Below are 24,710 nucleotides of genomic sequence, written 5' to 3'. Positions count from 1 at the left end.
AATGTTGAAAAATTTTAATAAATAAATACATTTTAATAAAATAAAAGAAATTTAAAAAAAATTAAAAGCACTGTGTCCCCCGGTGCTTACACCCAAATTAGGTACCCCTGCGAATGTCAGAGTAAGAACAATAATTCTAGGACCATAATTCAGGATCAACTCTACACTGATAACCACTAAAGGCTTTTAGAAATAAGAATTAAAACATTTATTTATCATTTTACAATAACAATCATAAAATAAAACACAGTTGTAGTTCACTCACATTCACCATCAGAACTGAGGGCCGCTGGCTGCTGCAGTGTCTGTGCCGCCATTTTAAAGCATCCTCTATGAAAAATTTTAGGAACCCTGCTTTGTCGCCATTTTTAGGGTGCACGCAATTTTGAATTTTGAACTGTCTGGCGTCTGTTTACTTGACGCAACATCCACTTTTATATTTTTACTAAACAATTGGGTATTATATTGTTTCTTTGTGCACTATAATTCATTCAGCCCTCCACCACACTGAACACGACTTTGAAATCGTGCAAGTTCATCTGAGCTCGCACGATTTCAAAGCCGCATTTCAGCGCGAGTTCGGGGGGCGAACCAATTGGGACGCTCCTATTGCCTGCAATAGGCTCCGATCGGACATGAAATTTTACCTGTCAAATCACATGTCAAAACGCACCGATGTGAACGGGGCTTAGTGTATTTTTCCTGAAAATTTGCATTTGATAATTTGCTGTTATGTTATCTTATGACATAAAAAATTGCAGCAATCACTAATTACTTCGTCAGGGCCTCTTCTTCTTGGGGGTTAAAAGTAACTTTTATATAAAAAAAAATGCTGATTTTAACATGTGTGAAAAATTAAAAAAATTGCCCAGGCAATAAGTGCTTAACTGCTTCCCGTATGCTGTACAGTGAAATGAGGAATGGGCAGGAGCACTCTCAACTGGGAGGACGTCATATGATGTCCTCCTATTCTTGCCACAAATGCAAGGCCAGGCGATCGGTGGTGGGTTGTGTCCCTTGGACATAGCGCATCACTGATCATCGTAAAGAGCCTATGATGTAGGCTCTTTAACATGTGATCAGCTGTGTCCAATCACAGCTGATCACAAAAGTAAACAGGAAATACCAGTTATCGGTAGTCCTCTCTCCACGCTGACAGCATGTGAACACAGGAGAGCCGGTAAGCGACATTCCTCAGCAGGGGCATCAGCACTAACAATCAGGGCACTTATGATCAGTGCACCCCCATTAGTGCCCACCAGTGCTGCCAATCAGTGCCCATCAGTGATGCCTGTCAGTGCCCCCTAATGAGTGCCACCTATCAGTGCTGCATATCAGTGCCCATTAGCGCTGCATATTAGTGTGCATCAGTGCAGCCTATCAGCGCACATCAGTGAAGGAGAAAAATTACTTATTTACAAAATTTTATAACAGAAACTAAAAAAAAACTTTTTTTTTTTTTTTTTTTTTTTTTACATTTTTGGTCTTTTTTTATTTGTGGGGTAAAACAATCCAGTGGTAATTAAATACCACCAAAAGAAAGCTCTATCTGTCTAAAAAAAAATGCAATTGTCATTCAAAGTGTGATAGCGCTGTAAGCTGAAAATTTGCCTGGGCAGGAAGAGGGTGAAAGTGCTCGGTAGACAAGTGGTTAACAAAAACTTCAGATTTACAAACATTGAAAACCGCTTTTAGAATGATACTAACATGTTAAAATGTATGCAATGTTTTAGCTAAGGCCCCAAAGCCAACTGAATTTTTCTCACTCAAGTCTTTGGGTACCATTGGACAAAAGCAATAATCAGAACATATCTAAGCAGGCTTCTTTTTTTGCATTCTGTGTAATACTTTTCTAGCCCACAAAAGGGCTGCATCTATTAGGTACACACAAATGCTAATTAATGTCTTTTAAATCTGTCATCACATTGAAGTTTAGATCACGCTGCTCTTTCATAGTCCTGACTGGTATGTATCCAAAAACTTCCATGGCCTTCTTACATTGTTCTTGAATTTCCAACGCTACATTGTGTTTGAGGCCACCTCTCCATTTTTGAATGACCTGTTTGGAAATTTCTACGAAGTTCATGAAGCTACCTTGTTTTGGTTGGCTTTGGTGAGTGGCATTGTACAACCATCTCTTAAGGCCTTCTGTAAGGCTGAGACCCGCAAATTTGTAAATCTTCTCAACCGTTGACAAGGGTTCACTTGCCAGATCTTCATACCTTACCAGCATATAAAATCCTGGCAAAGATATGTCCGCTTTTTTGCTAAACTCATTAATCGCAACCTGAGCCGTGCAGATATTGGCCATAACATTGGTGACATTGGGCGCATCTAGTTTGTTTTCCCAGTTTTCTGTGTCTCTGACCACTATGAGATCCTCATTACTTAAAAGGTTAAAGTTTAGCCTTGAAAAAGCCACAGCTCGAGGGTCTCTTACTAGGTGGAGAATCCTAAGGTCAAGCTTGTCATCCTGAAGCAGCGGAAGAAGAACACCAAGGTCTAATACTCGAACAGTTTTTAGTACTACATGTTTGTGGATTTTACAGGATTGGGTCATCTTTTCCAAGGGGACATAACCACAGCGTTGGAAACATGAGGGTCGATCATACTCTGCATCCATGGTAAAAGCTTTGCAGGCTGGTGGTGAACATAAAGCCCGACTCTCCGACCAAAAGGGAAGATCAGTTATGTATCGCCCATTTCTGGGAAGGTATTTGTGTAGAGGAGACATTTCACAGTTAAAAAGTGAGTGGAGAAGATCTCGTACAGGGGAGTGGAGAAGACTTGCATTACCCTGAGGAAATTTATTCCAAACCATCCTTGCTGGCTCATAGACATAGAAAACATTGGGGTGATGGTTAAATATCTGGCCAAGGAAAGAAGAGCCAGAGCGCCAAGATGTTAGGATGAGTATGTGGATTTGTTTCTCCTTTCTGTCATCCATGTTTGATCTCAGATATAAAAGCCAAGTGAACACAAGAACAGAACCAATCATAAGTTGATGGAGTCTGATCCGAAGGGCCATTCTATTAGAAATAAGAGAAGATGTTAAAAACACATTAAAATAAAATACAATTAGATTACTCTCCTGCACAGTTCCTCCAAAATCATACATCCCTAGCAAAAAAAAATTACTATAAATCGCTAAGCATGCATATGGTGAACGCTGCTAAGCTTTGCATACCGAATCATTGGCGTTCTAAAAATGCTCCGACAATCAGGGAATGGTTGGCAAGGGTCTCGAACATAAAAAAACATGGAAGGATTAATCCATATTTCTCAAGATAGCATGCACAAATTCACATTCACTTGGGCATGTTGAAACCATTTTTCAACATCTGACAGATACAGCCAATACGTTCCATAAAATGGTCCCGCAGAAGTGAACCCGGACCTCCTTAGTGAACTGGAGGATTTTGGGGCAGTTGGGGGGCGGGGTCACACGAGAATGTTCCACTAACTTCCCCTCTTCTCCCACGCCTCTCCGCCATCACACTCATACCTATGTCCCACCCCCCTCGCCCTCTCCCCCTTCCCCCCCTCCCCCCCATTCTTTTTTTTTTTTTTACTCAACCTATTTCTTTCTTTTTACTTTTTCATATTTGGTTTTACCCTATCCCTCTCTCTTTTGTTGGTCAATTGCCCTGGATTTGACTGAAACCTTCACAATACCTCTCACCCCTTCCCTCCCTATGTTTAGTCTGCTGTCAATATGTACGCTATCTCAGGTTACAATACGCTCACATTTCTGACCTGGAGCGAACGCCTAAGCTACCTCCCACGTTTGGCTCCCTGTAGTGGGGGGGGGGAATGAAAGGGAGACCCTTCACCTAACGATGCCATGTTTTATGCACAAGTTTGGTCCCTGGCAGATTCATCCCAGGTTGTTCTACTAAATTGTATCCTAAGACTGTAAACCCATTCTGTTGTTGAGAATGTGACTTTATTGACTCTCTTGTACTGTTTTCATATGTACACCATTTTCTTACAGAATAAAATAAAAAACTTTTATGGAAAAAAAAATAAAATACAATTAGCACACATATCAGTGGTCCCAAAACCCAACAAGAAACCCAACCAGAATCCTTCCTTGTGCTCAAGCTACAGGCCCATTTCGCTACTCAATACTGACCTTCCATTTGTCCCATATCATCCATCTTGATCAAGTGGGCTTTATGCATGGTAGAGAGGCTAGGGACAATACCAGAAGAGCACTTAATCTCATCCATTACTGCTCTACTTCCTCAACTCTCTTGCTCCTGTTGTCCACAGACAAAGCATTTGATAGGGTCAACTGGAGCTTCCTGACACTCGCACTACAACACATTGGAATAGGCAAAAGTATGCTACACTGAATGCCTTATACTCCCCCTGACTGTTTGTTTGAAAGTAAATAGGACCCTTTCCTCAAGATTCACTCTAGCAAACAGGATTCGGCAAGGCTGCCTGCTTTCCCCACTTATCTTTATATTATCCCTTGAACAGCTCCTTAGACACATACAGAAAAACCCAGATATTAACGGAGTGAATATCCACAGGACATTCGGACTATGCGGATGACATACACTTCTTTGAAACCAGCGATCCTCCATACTCTACTCAATTTCCCTCTGGTGCCAGTAATAGGTAGCTTTGCATCCCCTCCTGGATGTCAAGTACCTACATTTCATCCTTGCTTATCTTCCAACATCTTTTGGCTGATGGACACTAGACTTTAAAGGGCTCTTGGAAAACCACCCAAACTATCTAAACCAGGCTGGCAAGAATTCCAGCTCAGACATTTTCTTCTGGCTATACAACACAGGGGAGAGACACCTTCTGCACCCTCAACTTTTAAGCAATCCTGATCCTACCTCTCTGAGAAACAGCCTTTCATTAGACACAAATCATCCCAAACAGGAGGGGAAGAGAAGAAGCAAGGGCTTATAGAATGACAGAAACATGTCATTAATAAAGTAAAGTATAAACACTTTATTCTTAAATATAAAACATGGTAGTTAACTATGGTTACTAGTGCCGGACTTGCTCAAGAGTGTTATAGCTAGTCACAATGGACTGGCCAAACATTTACACATACATGTGGGACATATACAACATAAAACATATGTATCAAAAAATTGCGGACGCCAGGTATATTCGTATAGGTTGTACTCGCTCGGACAATGCCGAGTACTCAGCAAATGCTGTAAGAAGAACAATCAAGCACCAACCCCCTGGAGGCTCGAGCCATGGGGAAAGATGGGTAAGGGAAGGGAAGGAAAGAGGCCGGGGGTGCTGGTCAATCCAGGATCCCACAGAAAAACTATAGTTTGACCAATGACACGAAAGCAAGTAGTCCCTCAGAAAAACATCCAGCAAAGTCTAAGGTATCAATTACTTGAATAATGCTTTGTTATGAAAGTATCCTTATATGACAAAACCCCAATATGGAGTTAACCTGGCATCTTAAACTTACCTTAAGTAATTGTATTGTAACTGGGAAATGAGTGCTAGCAGGGTTGAAGGTTTTGCTCAGTGCACAGTGTGCCACATGTATGCAAAATTGGTGCAACAGCTCCAGGATGGATACCGCTGTGACAGATGTGAGCAGGTTGCCCTTCTGGAAGCTCGCATTAGAGATCTGGAGGAGCAAGTTGCAACACTGGGCAGAAAGGACAACCTTGAAGGGGGTCCTCTGCTCGCTGAGCAGGTGGTCAGTAGGGTTGATGTGGAGGGTGGAGGGGCAAGTCAGGATTATCAGATAGGAAGATGGGTTAATGTAGTTAGAGGGAGTGGAAGGGGCTCGCAGAAAAGGAAGGCCAGTCCTGTGTTTGTGCATCAAAACAAATTTGCCAAGTTGGGTGAAGATGTGGAGGTGGCAAACACAGAGGTGGCAGCCCTAGATGTCACTGCTACCCCTAACAGCCGGGAGAGCAGCCCATCTAGTAGAGGTGGGGAGGGGAGTGCAGGTAGGCCTAGACAGTTGATGGTTATAGGGGATTCTATAATCAGAAGGACTGATAGAATAATTTGTCGCCAGGATCGCCTCAACCGAATGGTTTGCTGTCTCCCTGGTGCTAGGGTTCGGCATGTGGTGGACCGGGTGGATAAATTACTGGGAGGGGCTGGGCATGACCCAGCTGTCTTGGTCCACGTTGGAACCAATGACAGTATACATGGAAGGTGGAGGCTCCTTAAGAATCAATTTAAAGAACTAGGCTGCAAGTTGAAGGGAAGGACCTCCAAGGTGATATTCTCTGAAATATTGCCTGTGCCATGCACAACACAGGAAAGGCAGTGGGTGATTAGAGAGCTGAATGCATGGCTCAAGACCTGGTGTAGGGAGGAGGGATTTGGGTTTCTAGAGCACTGGGCTGACTTTTCATTGGGGTGCAACCTATATGCTAAAGACGGTTTGCACTTGAATGGAAGGGGGTCTGCTGTGCTGGGGGAGAGGTTTATAGTAAGGCTGGAGGAGTATTTAAACTAGGATTGAGGGGGGAGGGTGAACTAGAATTACATCAAGAAGACAGGTCAGTTAGGGGTCAGACATTAATGGAGGGTGGAATGGGGACAGATGGGGGGAGGGTTATGGCAGGTGTCAAGAAATTTCCCATGTTGCAAACAGCCATTGGAAACTGTAGTGCCATTTGTACTACTAAAAAATATATGAAAAACACCAGACCAAAATGTAATAATGCATTAAAGTGTTTGTTCACCAATGCCAGAAGTCTGCCAAGCAAAATAGGTGAGTTGGAAGCTCTGGTGCATGAGGTGAACTATGATGTAATCGGTATTGCTGAAACTTGGCTTCAATCCTCACATGACTGGGCTATTAATATTCCTGTCTATGCACTCTTTCGGAGAGACAGGGTAAAAAGGAAAGGTGGTGGGGTCTGTCTCTACGTGAGAAGTGATCTCAAAGCAAGTGTGAAAGAGGACCTGATTGATGGAGAGTGTGATGAGTCTGAAGCATTATGGGTGGAACTGCATATAGATGGGCGTAGTTCAAAGTTAATCATTGGAGTTTGTTATAGACCACCCAATGTTAACGAGGAGGTGGAGACTCAGCTCCTTGCACAGATGGAAAGGGCTGCAAGGGCTGGGACAGTGATAATAATGGGAGATTTTAACTACCCAGAAATTGACTGGAGTAATGGCACTGCTGGGACAGTTAAAGGGCAAAAATTTATAAACCTAGTACAGGACAATTTTATGGTCCAGTTTATTGAGGCCCCAACTAGGAATGAAGCTCTGTTGGACCTGGTAATCTCAAACCATGCAGAGCTTATTACTAATGTGCAGATAAAGGAACACCTGGGTAGCAGTGACCATAACATGATTTCATTTGATGTTAGCTGTAAACAAGAAATACATAAGGGAAAGATAAAAACACTTAACTTCAAGAGAGCAAATTTTCCAAGGATGAGGGCTGCTCTCGAGGACTTAGACTGGGAGGGAATATTGGCAGTGATAAACACAGAACAGAAATGGGAATTCTTCAAAAAGACTGTTTGGGACCTCACTGCAAAGTATATTCCCATGGGCAATAAGTTTAAAAGGCTAAAAAGAAAACCTATGTGGCTCACGGTCAAAGTTAGAAAAGCTATAAACAATAAGAAAAGAGCTTTTAAAAAATATAAAAATGAAGGAACACTAGAGTTGTTTAAATGCTACAAAGAATTTAACAGAATATGTAAAAAGGAAATCAAGGGTGCAAAAATTCAAAATGAACGACAGATCGCAAAAAATAGTAGGACAAACCCCAAAAAATTCTTCAAATATATTAATAGTAAAAAGGTCATGTCTGAGCATGTAGGCCCTTTACAAAATAATCTAGAGTGGGTGACTGGGGACAAGGAGAAGGCTAATTTATTAAATACTTTCTTCAGCTCTGTGTATACAAAAGAGCATGGGGAAGCTCATGTCCATAATGGGGGTGGTATTGACACAGCCCCCAATGATCCACAATGGCTCAAAAGGGATATGGTCCAGAAATATTTAGACAGAATAAAAGTGGATAAAGCACCTGGACCTGATGGCATCCACCCACGGATCCTAAAAGAATTGAGCTCTGTAATTTCAAAGCCATTGTATCTAATTTTTAGGGACTCATTAATGACAGGAATGGTACCACTGGATTGGCGCAGGGCGAACGTGGTGCCTATATTTAAAAAGGGATCAAAGTCTTTACCAAGTAACTATAGACCTGTTAGTTTAACTTCTATAGTCGGGAAGATACTGGAGCGTCTAATAAAAGACCACATAGACGAGTTCTTGCTGGAAAAAAACATTTTAAGCAACAGACAGCATGGATTCATGAAAGACAGAAGTTGTCAGACAAACCTGATTTCTTTTTATGAAGAGGTAAGTAAAACCTTGGACAGAGGGGTGGCTGTGGACGTGGTTTACTTGGATTTTGCAAAAGCGTTCGATACAGTTCCGCACACACGGCTCATGTGTAAGCTAAAGTCTACAGGCTTGGAAATATCAGTTTGTAAATGGATAGAAAACTGGCTAAAAGACAGAATTCAGAGAGTAGTGGTTAATGATTCTTACTCTGAATGGTCTAAGGTTATCAGTGGTGTACCCCAAGGTTCAGTGCTGGGACCCTTACTCTTTAATATCTTTATAAATGGTATTGGGTCTGGGATCAAAAGTAACATTTCTGTCTTTGCAGATGACACCAAGCTATTGGATGTCTCCAATTTACAAGCCGACCTCAATGCACTGTCTAATTGGGCGACTATGTGGCAGATGAGGTTTAATGTTGAGAAATGTAAAGTTATGCACTTGGGGGCTAAGAATATGCATGCATCATACATTCTAGGGGGAGTACAACTGGGGGAATCCATAGTGGAGAAGGATCTGGGGGTTTTGGTAGATCATAAGCTCAATAATAGCATGCAATGCCAAGCTGCGGTTTCCAAAGCGAGCAAAGTTCTTTCTTGTATTAAGAGAGGTATGGACTCCAGAGAGAGAGATATCATTTTGCCCCTGTTCAAATCATTAGTAAGACCTCATCTGCAATATGCCGTTCAGTTTTGGGCACCAGTTCTCAAAAAGGATATCGGGGAACTGGAGAAAGTGCAGAGAAGGGCAACCAAACTGATAAGAGGCATGGGGGAGCTCAGCTATGAGGAAAGATTAGAGGAACTGAATTTGTTCACTCTTGAGAAGAGGAGAATAAGGGGGGATATGATCAACATGTTTAAATATATAAGGGGTCCATATAGTGAACTTGGTGTTGAGTTATTCACTTTACGGTCAACACAGAGGAGAAGGGGGCACTCTTTACGACTGGAGGAAAAGAGATTTCATCTCCAAATACGGAAAGGTTTCTTCACAGTAAGAGCTGTGAAAATGTGGAATAGACTCCCTCCAGAGGTGGTTCTGGCCAGCTCAGTAGATTGCTTTAAGAAAGGCCTGGATACTTTCCTAAATGTACATAATATAACTGGGTACTGACATTTATAGGTAAAGTTGATCCAGGGATAATCCGATTGCCTCTCTGGGATCAGGAAGGAATTTTTTCCCCTGCTGTAGCAAATTGGAGCATGCTCTGCTGGGGTTTTTTTGCCTTCCTCTGGATCAACTGTGGGTATAGTATTGGGTATATTGTTTTTTTGTTTTTTTTTGTTTTTTTATGGTTGGACTGGATGGACTTGTGTCTTTTTTCAACCTGACTAACTATGTAACTATGTAACTATGTAACAAGGTTAGTGAGTGCTTGATGGAAGTACGTAAATGATGCACACATCAATGTGTCACATCAATCGTACGCTACCGCTCCGGTTGGTAATTCAGATCAGATTAATATAACTAGTCCTCCTCAAGATAGCACAACTCGGAGTTATCTGTGTATCCTTGTGTCAAGAGATTTTTTTCCCCCCGATCAGGTGTCGTCTGAAGTATCAATGCTTAGATATCGACCCTTCACTGACTTCCCTCTGCCCATCAAGTGGGAGGATTTCCTATCTGTTTCCCAAGAGTTTTAATTAGCTTATGCCGCATTGACGCCCCCTCCAGAGAATTACGCTCCCTCCTATTTGACTGCAAGGCAGAGAGATCAAGGCCAAAAATTTCTCAAGAGCAACGGTATTATGTTCTATTTTTTGCTCATAAATCCTTGATTTTGTCACGATTGCAAAAAGCAAGATATATGCTACTCACTGGGTGGTTCAGGGTCCCTACAAAATTACAAAAAATGTTCCCAGAGGTATCTCCCAATTGTTGGAGATGTGGAAATGAAGAGGGCACCCTATTTGATATATATTATGGACATGCCCGGGGATCTGTTCTTTTTGTTCCTGAGTTTGTATCCTGTCCTTACTGACCAGAATTTGATTGACAACCCAGCAGCCTAACTTCTGGATTTAAGTACTTCCTTAAAGCAGAAATCCAAAAAATTTCTAATGATCCACCTCTAAAATGCAGAAAAATCTTATATATCCTCCAACTGGAAGTCACCCCTGACCCTGCCTATTAATCAATGGATAAATACGGTAAACGAGACCCAGAGTATGGAAGACCTCACCTTGTCGTTGCGCCACCAGGAAGAGTGCTTCCATAAGACATGGTTCTATTGGCTCTCTATAAAGACCTCTTATTGTAAGACCCTCATAGGCAACAGAATAGGAGACCTATGCAATGTTTAGCTACGTTTATTATGAACATTGCAAGTGATTTGAGGTAACGCCTCTTTGGGATGACAGTATGATGAAGCAGGTATTGGGCCGGGGAGAATTCAATATTTTCTGAGGTGACCAAAAGAATAGTGTTATGTACTAGTTTCAAAAATGTTTGGATTATCGGACATGACCACTATCCTCTACATCGCATCGCCAACATCTATTAGGAATTGATTTCGAAAATTTGTTAAGCAGCGCCGGGTTCTGTACCATCTCGAGAGGACTTTAAAACCACATTCTTGAGTGGCTACATTAAGGGACCCCCTGTGTATGTGAAAGCAGATAGATTCCCATTCAAGATCGGGGAATTTTACGTTAAGATCTTGTTCCCAAGCTAAACATGAGTTGCTAGAAAAAGCTGAGTAGTCTTTGAATATTGAGGAATACAATTCTGAAATGAGGTGTCTTTGGGGGATTTTTTGGGTACATAGTACTTCCAGGGTTGTTAGATTTTTTGCCCAGTGTTGGGAAGTTGCCTGTCTGGTGAAGAAGTGTTTTATTTGCATGTATGTCCACCTTGGGATAAGATAAGGATCTAGTTTGGTGTTGAGGTCATCCAGTGTTATGAAGGAGCCTCTGTGAAAAAGGTGACTTGCCAAGATATCTCTATGTGGCCAGTATTCATCCAGGAAGTTGTCATTTGTGCCTGGAGAGAAGTCTGGATTGGCCCGTAGTGGGGTAAGGGGGCCCAACCACGGGGTTGGATTAGAGATTTTTGATGAGGTGCGAAAAAATTCCAGTGTGGGGCCAATTAAGGGATGAGTTTTAGTCTGGAAGGAAATATGTTGTGGGTGTATCCATGGTAGGGATCTCAGGCATTGAGGAGTGACTTTGTGTTCTTGAGTAACCCAGTCCTTAACCATGTTATGTATGTACCAATCTACTACTCGGGCTAAATGGGTTGCCCAGTAGTATTGACGTAAGTCTGGGAGGCCAATTCCTCCTTTGTTTTTCAACTACAGTATTGCAGAAGATTAGAGTATTAGTTTTAGTCTAGTGAGTTTAATGACTTAACTTTCCAACATTCTAAGGTTAAACTTTAACAAGAGTATAAGGCTTCAAGTGGTGTTTGGCAACAGAACTTGGGGTCTACCTTACACTCAATAGTATCTAAATATGTCATTCATGACTGGTAAATAATTTCCAAACAGTAGGAAATTATACAAGATATACATCCTAGCATTATTTTAGCTATGGGGTAGAAAGATGAGGTTGAGAATGAAAAAAATCGATTGAAAGGTATTTGATATCTGGGGTTACCCTCATCAACTCCCCTTGTTCCCCCCCTTTTTTTCCCTCCCCCTGCTCCTTCTTCCTCTCTTCCCTTCTCCTTTAGATAAGAGAAGGGGGATGGTTTGAGTGAGGACTGCTCCCTTGTAAATGCCATGGGTTGACAAAATATGACGAAAACCAGTACAATCCTGAAGCAAAAACAGACCTCTTAATGATCAGAGTGATGAGGTTTTATTATGGGCGTTGCAAAACCTAATGAGGAGTATGCCCTCTATTGATAACAATTTTGTGTAGGTTGTAAAGAGTATATACTATGAGATCTTGATAATTAGGATCTAGGGTATGTTTCATTTTGACAGCATTGTCAATATTGAACAGTATAGCTGGCAGTTGTTTATCTAATTATGCATAGAGTTCGAGGAAAGGAAATGGGTAGACAAAATATACTTGCTGTGCATAGTGTGCATTCACTACGGACTACCTAGTGAATTGTGAAATCACTCCTGTGGGTCCTAAAGGGCTTCAGAGTTCTTCTTGGGTAAGTCATCTTCGTGCTTTGCTAGAAAGATAACTGGAAGTATAGGTTAGTGTCTGGTGTTAGCATATTATCTTGGAACAGTCATAGGCTATACCAGTTAAGAGATCTTTGTTGACTGTATATGCAGGGGTGAAAGGTGGAAGTCCTCCCCCTAATACAAGTAGGGTGGATTAAGATGAATGAATGAACTTTAGGTGTCCATGTGATCCCTTCTACGAGGTGGGGATAAGCCGGGGCTCCTGGGGGCCTCGTCTCTGCGATTTGGGGTATACGCAGAAGAATTAGAGTGGTTGCTGTGTCGTCAGCTTCGGTGTCTTTGTGCTCTTGAAGTGCAGTTGTTGGATACCTCGATCCAAGTTTCAGAGATGGAAAATTAACTGTACCAAGCCAGTACTTTGATTAGGAGAATGCCCAGCGAGTCGCAGAATGCTTGTAGGTCATCAGGTGTACGGAGGTTAGCTGTGTAATCCCTCCATGTGGCCTCAGACAAAAGGGGAACTTCCATCTGTATGGAATTCCTCTGGTGCAGAGTTGATCCAGCAGAGGGCGTAAGGCTCTTCTGTGTTGGAGAGTAATGGTGGATAGGTCCTGAAATAATTTGATTTCAGACCCGTTTAGGAGAACACAGTTACACTCTCTAACTTTTCTAAGTATTGCTTCTTTTAGTGGAGAATTCACTAGGCAGCGTATTATGTCCCTAGGGGGGTCACTTTCACATCCCCTGGGTCTTAGCGCTCTGCGTAATCTCTCCACCTCAATAGGGGAGTCTGCTGGCCTGTCCATTAAATCATCGAAGACACCTGGGACAGTTTGCTCAATATGCTGCTGATCTACCGTCCCTGGGAACCCTCTAATGTGAATTTTGTGACGGCGACCTCGATTATCGAGGTCTTCTAGGTGCCTGCGAATTTCTAGAATGTGTGAGAGGTTTGTGTCTGAGGTCCTTTGTATTTGCCTGATGGCGTCAGCATGGCGGGCGGGTAGCAGTCTGCTTGATTGTCCCCATCCGAGCTGCAATAGAATAAATATCTGTTCTTAAATCAGTAATTGCCGCCGATAAGGTTGCTTTGATGTCCGCTGCTACACCCTGTAAGTCTGTGAGGCATAAAGACTGTGTGACTGAGGTTGCTGTGCTTCCGATTTCCCGCTGAGCTGGTGTGGGTTTGCTTGCTATGCAAGGCTGCTCGATCCCTGAGGCCGCATGGCCGTCTCCTGAGGCCACGCGGAACATCACTGGTATGTTACCTGTGGATTGGGAGAATGGGTCTTTGAGGCTGCGGGAAGCAGGAATGATCGGAACGTTCTTCCCCATGTTTACGGTGCTAGTGTAGCTCATTTTGTCCCTGAAATGCTGTTTTGCAGCTCTGATGTGCAGGAGGATTCAGTTTCATGTGGCCATCATGGAACGGAGCTAGACCACTAGAAACTCTAAGAAATCAAGGATTTTGACCAACAAAGTGGAGGACAAGTGTCCTCCACTCAAACCGAAATACAGACGGAACTACACTAAACAAACAGGACAGTAACTTTGACTAGCTGTTAAGTTGACCAATCAAAAGTATAGGTGTGAAGGCTTAAGCCATAAGGCTTAAAGTGGATGTAAACCCAATGTCATCCTTTCTAAACTACTGCCATAGGGATTATCTATAAGGATATACATGCCTCCTGCATGTATCTTTACCTGTCAAATGTCTCCCCTCTGTCTGTTATTAGACCCGAAAAACTGCAGGTTCTGTGGGTGGGTCTGTTGTCTGGAGCTCGGTGGGTGGAGTCGTGATGTCAGTAGACTCCCCGCCCACCTCTACACTCCCCTTGTCAATATGCATTCTCTCCTTTGTATTACTAACACAACTTCTGCTATGATCTCTAACATCCAGTGAAAAGACAGGAAAGTAACCACATGACTTCAGCATGCCAAATCATGGTGAGGTGTGGAACAGCCAATCCTTGCAGAGCTGCTGAAGAAAGGAGTGGGGGAGGGAATTAAAAAATAATGCCTGTGTCTTAGGCTGTCACTCACAGCAAGGGGGAGTATTTGACAAAGTTTTTCTCAGTTTGTCAAGATTTTTCTCACTGAACAATAAAAGAGGATTGCTCAGAGATGGATTAATTCTGTGTGGCAAGACTGGGCTCAAATGATAGGAAATCTTATACTTTATAGTATGATATTAAAAAAAAAAAATAAATAAATAAATAAATTTCGGGTTTACATCCACTTTAAGGGAAAGGAAACCAGGACATACAATATAAGGCCAAAAAAAAAAAAAGTAGGAAACATTTCTGAAATCTAGAGGAGGTATCTTTCACTTATGTCATTAACCACTTCAGCCCCAGAAGATTTTACCCCCTTCCTGACCAGAGCACTTTTTGCGATACGGCACTGCGTCACTTTAACTGACAATTGTGCGGTTGCGCGACCTTGCATCCAAACAAAATTGATGTATTTTTTTCCCCACAAGTAGAGCTTTCTTTTGGTGGTATTTGATCACCTCTGCAGTTTTTATTTTTTGCGCTATAAACAAAAAAAGAGCGACAATTTTGAAAAAAATTCAATATTTTTTTACTTTTTGCTATAATAAATATCCCCAAAAATATATAAAAAAAGAATTTCTTTCTCAGTTTAGGCCGATATGTATTCTTTTGCATATTTTATATATAAAATAAATATATATAAAATCGCAATAAGCGCATGTTGATTGTTTTTTTTTTACAAAATAGGGGATAGATTTATGCCATTTTTATTATTCTTTTTTTTTTAAATTAGTAATGGCGCCGATCTTCGATTTTTATCGTGATTGAAACATTATGGCAGACACATCTGACACTTTTGATACTATTTTGGGACCATTGTCATTTATACAGTGATCAGTGCTATAAAAATGCACTGATTACTGTGCAAATGACATTGGCAGGGAAGGGGTTCAACACTAGGGGGCGATCAAGGGGTTAAGTGTGTCCTAGGGAGTGATTCTAACTGTAGGGGGGATTGTCTCACTAGAACATGACAGAGATCACTGCTCCCGATGACAGGGAGCAGTAGCTCCCTGTCATGTTGCTAAGCAGAATAGGGAAATGCCTTGTTTACATCCCCCCGTTCTGCCACTCCGTGACGTCCACGGGACCCGCGCACGCGCTCACAATGCCGCGATTTAAAGGGGACGTACCTGTACAACAGTTTGCCCAGCCGTGCCATTGTGCCGACGTACATCGTCGGGCGCTGGTCAGCAAGGGGTTAAAGAAACCTAATCTGAGTCTCTGAAGGCATGGTAAAACCTGAGCTTCATAACTGTCAGGATACAACCAACAAATTAACCCATAAGAAAAACAACAGGCAGCCTCCCACAAATGGAGGTAAGTCTTTATGTAGAGAGCTGAACAAAAAAGGTTGGGATCTTATGGCCTCTAGATCTGCCATAGGAGTAAAAAAAAGAATGTGTATGTCTACAAGGGACTGCTGTAAAAGTAGAGGAAGAATGAGGTCGATCCACCTCATCAACAACTCTCCGGTGGGGAAGGTGTACATTATGAGCACCACATTACGAGCACCAGACAAACCAACAGGGTCAATGACAGAGCCAGAAAGCGGTCTACCCTTGAAGGCAGAGTAAATTTTATGCTCTTTATGGGCCTCATTAGCTTCCCTGGAATGGAGCCAAAGCGTTATATGCATATGTATATGTAGGGCTACTCCCAAAGAAGCCGCTAAGTAGATGCCCAGGGTTCTTTCCTCAATAATTGCCCTGTAGCCAGGCACACAATTCTGATCACTCTTCAGATTTATTAACCAGTTTAGGTGTTGCTTTTTTTGGATACTTTAATAAAAACTTGAACTTGGATAGGTAGTGGGTAATTGTAGGAAACTCCAGTAACCTTTATAGACATTTGAGGACACTAAACTTTCTCTCAACACTGTGAACCAAGTCCTTGCGCAAGTAAATGATGGACTGAGCTTTGTAGTAGCAACCTGAAGAGATTAATCTTCCTCCTGGAAATCCAAGCAAAGTCGTTTCACTAGAAACTAAATAGACTGAGCTCTTCAGGACCAGCCAGCCATAATGTACCCTTTAAAAACTCTGACTTTAGCATAAGAAGGATGGTAGCAGCACACAGTCTCTGGGATCTCTCACACCAGTCTGTACTCACTAGTGTCCTTGCACTTATTGCCTCCTTCCAATAGCTTCCAGACACTTTCTCCCAGGGATATCAGACTAGATCCCCAAATGACAGCCTCTCAGTCAGCTTCAGCAAACTCTCAGAAAAGTAGGTTTCCAGCTAGCCCAAATGAGGCATCGATGAGCTGCAGACACATGGCAGAATTGCTTAGCAGGATTGCCTAGGGGCCAAACAGCCCCCCTAGGCTGTGATCCCCTCCTCAGGGAAAAAGACCTCTCTGCTCTCAGTCTCAGTATTTATATACAATCCTAGCAGCCATCTGGGCACATCCCCCCCAAGGATTGGCCAGGGCTGCATAAATATTCAGCTGCTGATTAGACTCTTCCTGCCCACTATGTTCCAGAACATTTCTGGGCAATCAGGGGGAAGCAGTTAGTCTTACAACAACTGAACACAGAGTAGACCAGAACAATCAAACACACTACACTGATTACAGTGAGCCAGAATGAAATTTGCCTAGCAATGAAAAAAAGCTCCCCTGCATACAGTGGCCAGAAGTAAATTAGCCTAACCTAGCACCTATCTAGGAAGGTGCTGCATATGGACCACTGGTTTATGCTGGCAGCAAGCTTAATAGCTTGTAGGAGACTACCACGGCTAGAATGCAAAGCTTTCAAAAGTTCCAGGGTCTTCCATGACCATAGTTTTTACTCAGAAAGTAAGGTTTCAGAGGCTGGGTCACACCACAGAAATGAAGGTTTGGAAAGCACCACAATACAGAGCTACACAGTACCCAAAGGGGACTTACCAGGTTCATCTTCACCATGACCTATAGTTTTATGTACAAAGCAAGTTTTCAGAAACTGGCTGAGGCTATGCTATGATTTGGGACCTGGAGAATGCTTTGCAGCCTATACAGTACATTATGGGCTAGAAAGCACAACTGGCAGAGCTGCATTCTGTGAAATCACCAGGCACCAGCCAGCAGGACAAGGTCTGCGGCTGTGTTTGAGTATCTTTTATCGTTTTAATTTTTGTAAGTGAAACAAGACTTTTTCAATAAATGCCTAATTTTACATACTGCACTATGAAGTTTCTCCTTCCTTGATATCTTCATATGCCAGAGAGCATTTACAGCAGGATTATCGGTGGAGCTGGGAATATGAGAGATAACATTTCCATATCCAGGCGAAGTTAAAAATGAAATAAACCCTGATGGGCTTTACTTCCTCTTTTGCTAACTTCAAACCCTGCAAATTTAAAGCATATGACACTTACCTGCAAACAAAGTCCGCGCTGTCAACTGTGCAGGCCGCGTCCATCTTCACCCCTCTTCCTTCCCGGGGCCACGGCTCTGTAACTGGCCGAAGCTGCGGGACTTCACTCCCACGCATTCGCGCGTCAGTCACGGCACTTGCGAGTGAAGAAACGGCACGGAGGTCCATTTCTTCACAGCGCCAATTACATCATCGGCGCACTACAAGGGAAATTCCTAAATGGCGCATGTTTAGGAGATATTTCCATTACCTATAGGTAAGCCTTATTTTAGGCCTTCCTATAGGTAAAAGTCACACAAAAGGGTTTACAACCACTTTAATACTGCAACTAAAGGGAGCCCTCTTGTTGAAGCTGGAGGAGTGGAACATCGCAGGTGGTTTCAACCACAACTAAGCGGGTTTGATCCCTATCACCTGAGATCCATCCCTTCTGGTAAGACTGAGGCTTATGATTCCTTTTGTCTAATGCCCCGTACACACGGTCGGACATTGATCGGACATTCCGCCAACAAAATCCTAGGATTTTTTCCGAAGGATGTTGGCTCAAACTTGTCTTGCATACACACGGTCACACAAAGTTGTCGGAAAATCCAATCGTTCTAAACGCGGTGACGTAAAACACGTACGTCGGGACTATAAACGGGGCAGTAGCCAATAGCTTTCGTCTCTTAATTTATTCTGAGCATGCGTGGCACTTTGTGCGTCGGATTTGTGTACACACGATCGGAATTTCCGACAACGGATTTTGTTGTCGGAAAATTTTATAGCCTGCTCTCAAACTTTGTGTGTCGGAAATTCCGATGGAAAATGTGTGATGGAGCCCACACACGGTCAGAATTTCCGACAACAAGGTCCTATCACACATTTTCCGTCGGAAAATCCGACCGTGTGTACGGGGCATAAGAGATAACATTACAGAAAAACAACCTCCTAGGACACTAGCAAAATACTGCAACATGACCTTTAGGGGAGGTAATGCAGGGATTGGCTTAGCAGGTTTCTGTTTTGCCAGTGTCCAAAATATCTTGAAGGCAGCGACATATCCACTTGTCATAGAATCTGTTAGTGGAATTGGGGACAATGGAGGTTGAAAAGCAGATACAGTACCAAAATTAAAGCAGGTTATTAGCAAGGACTGTGTTTTGAAATCATGGAACAGCGGAGGTGACACAAGAGTTGTACGAGATAGGGCACGGCTTTGTCACCAGTGAAGATTTTAGGCAGAAAATAGTGTAATGCACTGATTAAATGTAAGGGATTATCATTCATGCATCAGATCTGTTTTTTTTTTGTTTTTTAACTTTTTTGTCTGAGTATAGATCTATATTTGTCCCAAGCATGTTGGAATCAACTTTTACTGTTAAATCACTCACTACTTCTGCTGGAAATCTGTTCCAAGTATCAACTACTCTTTTGGTAAAATAATACCTTCTAAGGTTGTATGAAGCTTGCATGAAGGTAAAAAACCTTCAGCTTTTACAACCACTTTAATGAACTACTGTATAATACATAGAAGGGTCAATGACCCACTAACTCGCACTTAAAGGAACTGCAGCAAGGTTAAATTGAACTAGAACAGACAATGGCGTCACTAGGGGGGGCAGAGGAGGCCCTGACCCCCCAACATTATGCTGTGCCCCACCATGTGCCTCCCCCCAATTAAAAAAAAAATTTGTTTTTTATTTTTTTTACAATGTCTTGCAATGTCTTTTTGTTTGCATTTGCCGCATCTTACTCGGGCCGCTGCTGGAGTAACACACTCTCTATTGCGAGGGAGAGCGTCCCCAGTCAGCTCCTGTGAGTGATTCCTCCCCCCTCCCTCTGCTCGCTGACACTGCATAATGCGAGCGATCACTCCACCATGGCCGCCCGATCTGCTCCTTCCCCTGCATCCTCATTGGCAGGGAGAAGAGCGAGTTGCAGGAAGAACTCCACCAGGACTGTCAGTTACTGAAAAAACAGACTGATTTCTCCCGTCCTTAGGATAGGAGAACCAGCCTGTAAATTCCAAGAAATGCCAGACCAGCGCCTGTCAATAGCAGGGTCAGGACAGCAAGAGGAGGCTGGGGAACCCCACAGTGGCAGAAGACCAGGGCCCGGTGGCAAGACAACCTTTGCAACCCTGATAGTTCTCCCACTGCTTTGGATCCTTATATTTCCTTGGTATGCTGGTGACATATATATCTTGTTTTCTGCCACCCTGGGGGGCCCCAATACAGTAGGAAGGGAGCTCACAGCAGAACATGTGAAAGGGCCTGTTGTGGGATCGTAGTAAAGGGCCCCGGGATATATATATATATATATATATATATATAATTGCATTTTATAGTTGCCCCTCTACTTTTGTCCATGTCCCCCCATGTGCCCCCCCTAAATATGAAAGCTGGAGATGCCACTGAGAACAGATGCAACTAGAGTCACTAGAATGACATCAACTATTACATAGCCGGCTGCTCCCAGCTAGAATTGTGTACTTTTTAAAAATTAAATCATTAATTTATATATCTAGCGAGATAAGAGATTTGTCATTTTTGTGGAAATTAGTTTTGCACAAATTGCCACTATTATATTTCAGTCCCACTTTACTGCTTGCTTGTTTTGATCCCATAGTTAAATAGCTAGTCTGGTAAAAAAAAAAAGTCTATCTAGTTTTGGCAATGGAAATAAATAAATTAAAAAGTAAATGTATAAAAAACAATGTATTCATATAAAAAGAATGTCCAAAGAGGATATGGCATTGCATATGGGGATTTTTTGGAAAATCTTGCTGAAGGTGAACTTTCACTTTAAAACGCATGCACCTGGAAGATTCATCTGCAGTGAATGTTGGTTGAACGTCAGATTCACTGCTTGAGAAATACGTCCCTTGTTGTGTATCTTCTACCGTTTAAAGAAATAAATGAATATAGAAATATACATTTTTTGTAACCATAAGGAGAAGAGACACGTCTTACCCCACTGCCGGTTTGTATAATCATCCTAGGACAGGTCTGTCTCCTCTGCTCTGGGAGTGTACCCGGATCTTCTTTCTGGTAACCTCCCATCTACCATATGTTGGTACAAAGTACAAACACTCAGTTTTGCTATGCTGAATTCAGAAACTGCAAGTAAGATAAGCACCGTGCTTTCCATTATGAGAATCATCCTTTGTTGTCCAGTTTGTCTGTCTGTAAATGTCCCAGCAGAACCAGTTTGCATGTTAGCATAGTTGCCAACTGTCCCGGATTTCCCGGGACATTCTCGGGACTTACACTCCATTCCCGAATTTTTTGTGTCCCGGGAAATGTCCCGAAAAATCCGGTTTTTGATTTTTCCCGCTGCTAGAGGTCTGCGGCCGGCGGAGACATTGTCTGGCTCTGCCAGGGACACCTGATGTGAGGGGGGGCTCTGCCGGGGACACCTGATGTGAGAGGGGGCTCTGCCAGGGACACCTGATGTGAGAGGGGGCTCTGCCAGGGACACCTGATGTGAGAGGGGGCTCTGCCAGGGACACCTGATGTGAGAGGGGGCTCTGCCAGGGACACCTGATGTGAGGGGGGGCTCTGCCGGGGACACCTGATGTGAGGGGGGCTCTGCCGGGGACACCTGATGTGAGAGGGGGCTCTGCCGGGGACACCTGATGTGAGGGGGGGCTCTGCCGGGGACACCTGATGTGAGAGGGGGCTCTGCCAGGGACACCTGATGTGAGAGGGGGCTCTGCCAGGGACACCTGATGTGAGAGGGGGCTCTGCCGGGGACACCTGATGTGAGGGGGGGCTCTGCCAGGGACACCTGATGTGAGGGGGGGCTCTGCCGGGGACACCTGATGTGAGAGGGGGCTCTGCCGGGGACACCTGATGTGAGGGGGGCTCTGCCGGGGACACCTGACGTGAGGGGAGGGCTCTGCCGGGGACACCTGATGTGAGGGGGGCTCCGCTGGGGGCACCTGGTGTGAGGGGGGCTCCGCTGGGGACTCCTGGTGTGAGGGGGGCTCCGCTGGGGACTCCTGGTGTGAGGGGGGCTCTGCTTCCTGTATGCCCTCTCTAAACAGACCAGGATAACCAGGGCTGCTCTACCCTGATCACCGTGGTCAAAGTGCGTCCCTCTGTGATAGGCTGCCCTGCTCAGCTCTCCTCTCTCCCCCCTCACCCCCTTCCTTCCTCCCTGTCATCTCCCTCTGTGTGTCTGTCTCTGCTCAGCCCCCCCCCCCCCCACCGCTATTATAAAAAAAAACTACAATTGTCACTGCCAGCCCCTCTATTAGAGTCTGGCATAGCACACTGTGTAAAGTATTTTAAAAAACGAGCAGTGTATATACCAAATTTCAGCTGTCTTCAGGCCGGTCACGTGATTTGTTGTGTGGTGTTCGTGGAAGAGCTACTGAGAGCCTTGTTACCGGCCACTCAATTCTCTCCATACTTTACAGTGGAGCGTGCCCATCGGATTCCTCCTGTCCCTGGACCGCCAGGATCTAATCCCCACACCCTGATGTTTTGGATACTCAACTTCAGAGACCGTGATGAGATCCTCAGGGCAGCTCGTAGGGCGGGTGAGTTAAAGCACCAGAATGCCAGTACACCCCTGTTACCCCCTTCTGTGTTATGTTAGGCAGACCCAGGGTGCAGTTTATGGGGGTGAGCTCAGGCGGCCTGGTCCTGGACTTATTCAAGCCTGGTCCCCTTCCCCCCTTCAGTTCAGTTCTATAACACGGTTCCCTATTTTTATATTGTTCACAGTAACCTAAGAAGTGTGCCCCTGCATAGATCAGGAGACTTGCTCATGTGCCAGCATTGTACATACCTGTCCCCTGGAGGACTACACTGTACCACTTAAGTTTACCGGGTGGATGTCTATACTACTGCTATGGGATGAACTACCTGTTTGTTCCCCTGACCTCGCAAGGAGACCTCTATGAGACCCAAACAGTGCTTCAGTCACTGGCGGAGAAGCACCTCGTGGAGCATTGCCACGCACAAGAGGCCCCCCCCGCATGCGATCCAGAGGGGTCCAGCTCGCCTCTTGCATGAGCCCTCAATTCACAGCCTGCGAGCTGAGTTGGGACTTAGGGATAGAAGCTCTTTCCAGTTTTAGGGGAATGAGCGTGGAAGGGGGTGGGGATGGTTGCCCCTTTTGTTTTTTCTGTTATATTTTAAGTTTTAGTTCCTTTTTGAGATGTAGTAATGTACTAACACCGCTTGTCTTGATTTTCCTGTGAGCATTGCACATATATTGCTCCTGTCTGTTCTGGGTCCTGACCTCACATCCACAGAGTAGCCCACGGCATAATCCTGTAATCTCACATTTGCTTCCCCCCATGTCTAATCTTAACATTATGTCCTGGAACACAAGGGATCTGAACTCAACGATTAAAAGGTCACTTGTGTTTCAGTTTATTAAGACACACAACCCCCATATATGCATACTCCAGGAAACCCACCTGGTAGGCAGCAAAACTCTAGCCCTTAAGAAACCATGGGTGGGTAGCCATTACCATTCTACCTACTCTACCTTTGTGAGGGGGTGAGTGTCATAGTGAATAAGTCACTGCCCTTTAAACTCCTGGATATGGTGTTGGACCCCGATGGCAGATATGTTATCGTAAATGCCCGGATACTCTCCCAGACATGGTCTATTGTAGGTCTATATCTACCCCCCCCCGGCTTCACTGACCATACTAAACAAAATAGCATCCAAGCTTGCAGAATTTGCAGTGGACCATATGGTATTGCTGGGAGACTTCAATATGGCCCTTAACCCGACCTTAGACAGGATGGCTGCTACCGCCTCCCATCACTCTGGGCTTCAGACACGGGCTAACACCTACGGGTTAACAGATGTGTGGCGTTGGAGGCCCCCTCAGACCCGTCCATACACTTGCCATTCCGCTACTCATAGATCCTTCTCCTGCATCGACTTGATCTTTGCGGGAGGGTCGGTCCTCCCCAGAGTTTGTAAGGTCAAAATCCTACCTAGAGGCATATCGGATCACGCTCCACTGCTTTTGATAATAAATGGCCAGGGCACCCCCACAAATAAACTATGGAGACTCTCCAGGTTCTGGGTCTCAGACGTGGACACTCGATTCAGGCCTGAGATGGAGGGGTATTGGGCGACCAACCCAGGTTCTTCGGCCCTCATGGTGGTCTGGGACGCCTTCAAGGCATCCTCGAGAGGGCACTACCGGGCCATAATAGCCAAAGTTAGGAAAGAGAGAAGGGCTGTTCTGACTAAAGCTGAGTTAGCTGCTAAGGCGCAGGAGACATTATATGTGCGCTTTAAGGACCCCCAACACCATACCCATCTGCAATCCCTGACCAGAGAGGCTCTCTCCCTTCGTACCTTGCTCACTCAAAAAAAAATGCTTGCTCAATCTCAACGAAAATTTGAGCAAGGGGAGAGGTTGGGCAAACTGTTGGCGTGGCTCTCCAGGGAACAATCCGGGGGGGAATCTCCTATGCACTCCAGAGGAAATCAGTGAGTGCTTCGTCGATTACTATAAAACACTCTACTCTTATAGGGTGGATTATGCTGACGACGAACTATCAAACTACCTGGCAGATGTTGACATCCCCATCCTGACGGACGAATATAGGGGGGTCCTAGATAAAGCCTTCACGGTCGAGGAAATATTAAAGGCACTCAAAACTATGCAGCCGGGCAAAACCCCTGGCCCGGATGGTATACCCATAGAATTTTACAAACAGTACCCGGACATTCTGACTGTTATGCCCTGTACATACGGTCGGATTTTCTGACAGAAAATGTGTGATAGGACCTTGTTGTCGGAAATTCCAACCGTGTGTAGGCTCCATCACACATTTTCCATCTGAATTTCTGACACACAAAGTTTGAGAGCAGGCTATAAAATTGCTATAAAAATTTTCCGACACAAATCCG

The 24,710-nt window shown here is 44.1% G+C and overlaps 1 protein-coding gene across 1 annotated transcript; it reads right to left on the bottom strand.

Annotated features, from left to right (window-relative positions):
* Positions 1–250: 250 nt before the first annotated feature.
* Positions 251–20,840, bottom strand: LOC141107133 (carbohydrate sulfotransferase 6-like). Its single transcript, XM_073597884.1, has 2 exons — positions 20,789–20,840; positions 251–3,029 (listed from the first exon to the last, which is right to left on the bottom strand). Exon 2 carries the CDS (start codon positions 3,026–3,028, stop codon positions 1,895–1,897), a length of 1,134 nt encoding a protein of 377 aa, XP_073453985.1. The 5' UTR covers position 3,029; positions 20,789–20,840; the 3' UTR covers positions 251–1,894.
* Between the last annotated feature and the right edge of the window lie 3,870 nt (positions 20,841–24,710).

The sequence above is a fragment of the Aquarana catesbeiana genome, linkage group LG09 (genome assembly GCF_042186555.1).
Source record: "Aquarana catesbeiana isolate 2022-GZ linkage group LG09, ASM4218655v1, whole genome shotgun sequence".
Taxonomy (NCBI): domain Eukaryota; kingdom Metazoa; phylum Chordata; class Amphibia; order Anura; family Ranidae; genus Aquarana; species Aquarana catesbeiana.
The sequence above is the reverse complement of the archived record's forward strand: the minus strand, read 5'-3'. Positions and strand labels throughout refer to the sequence as shown.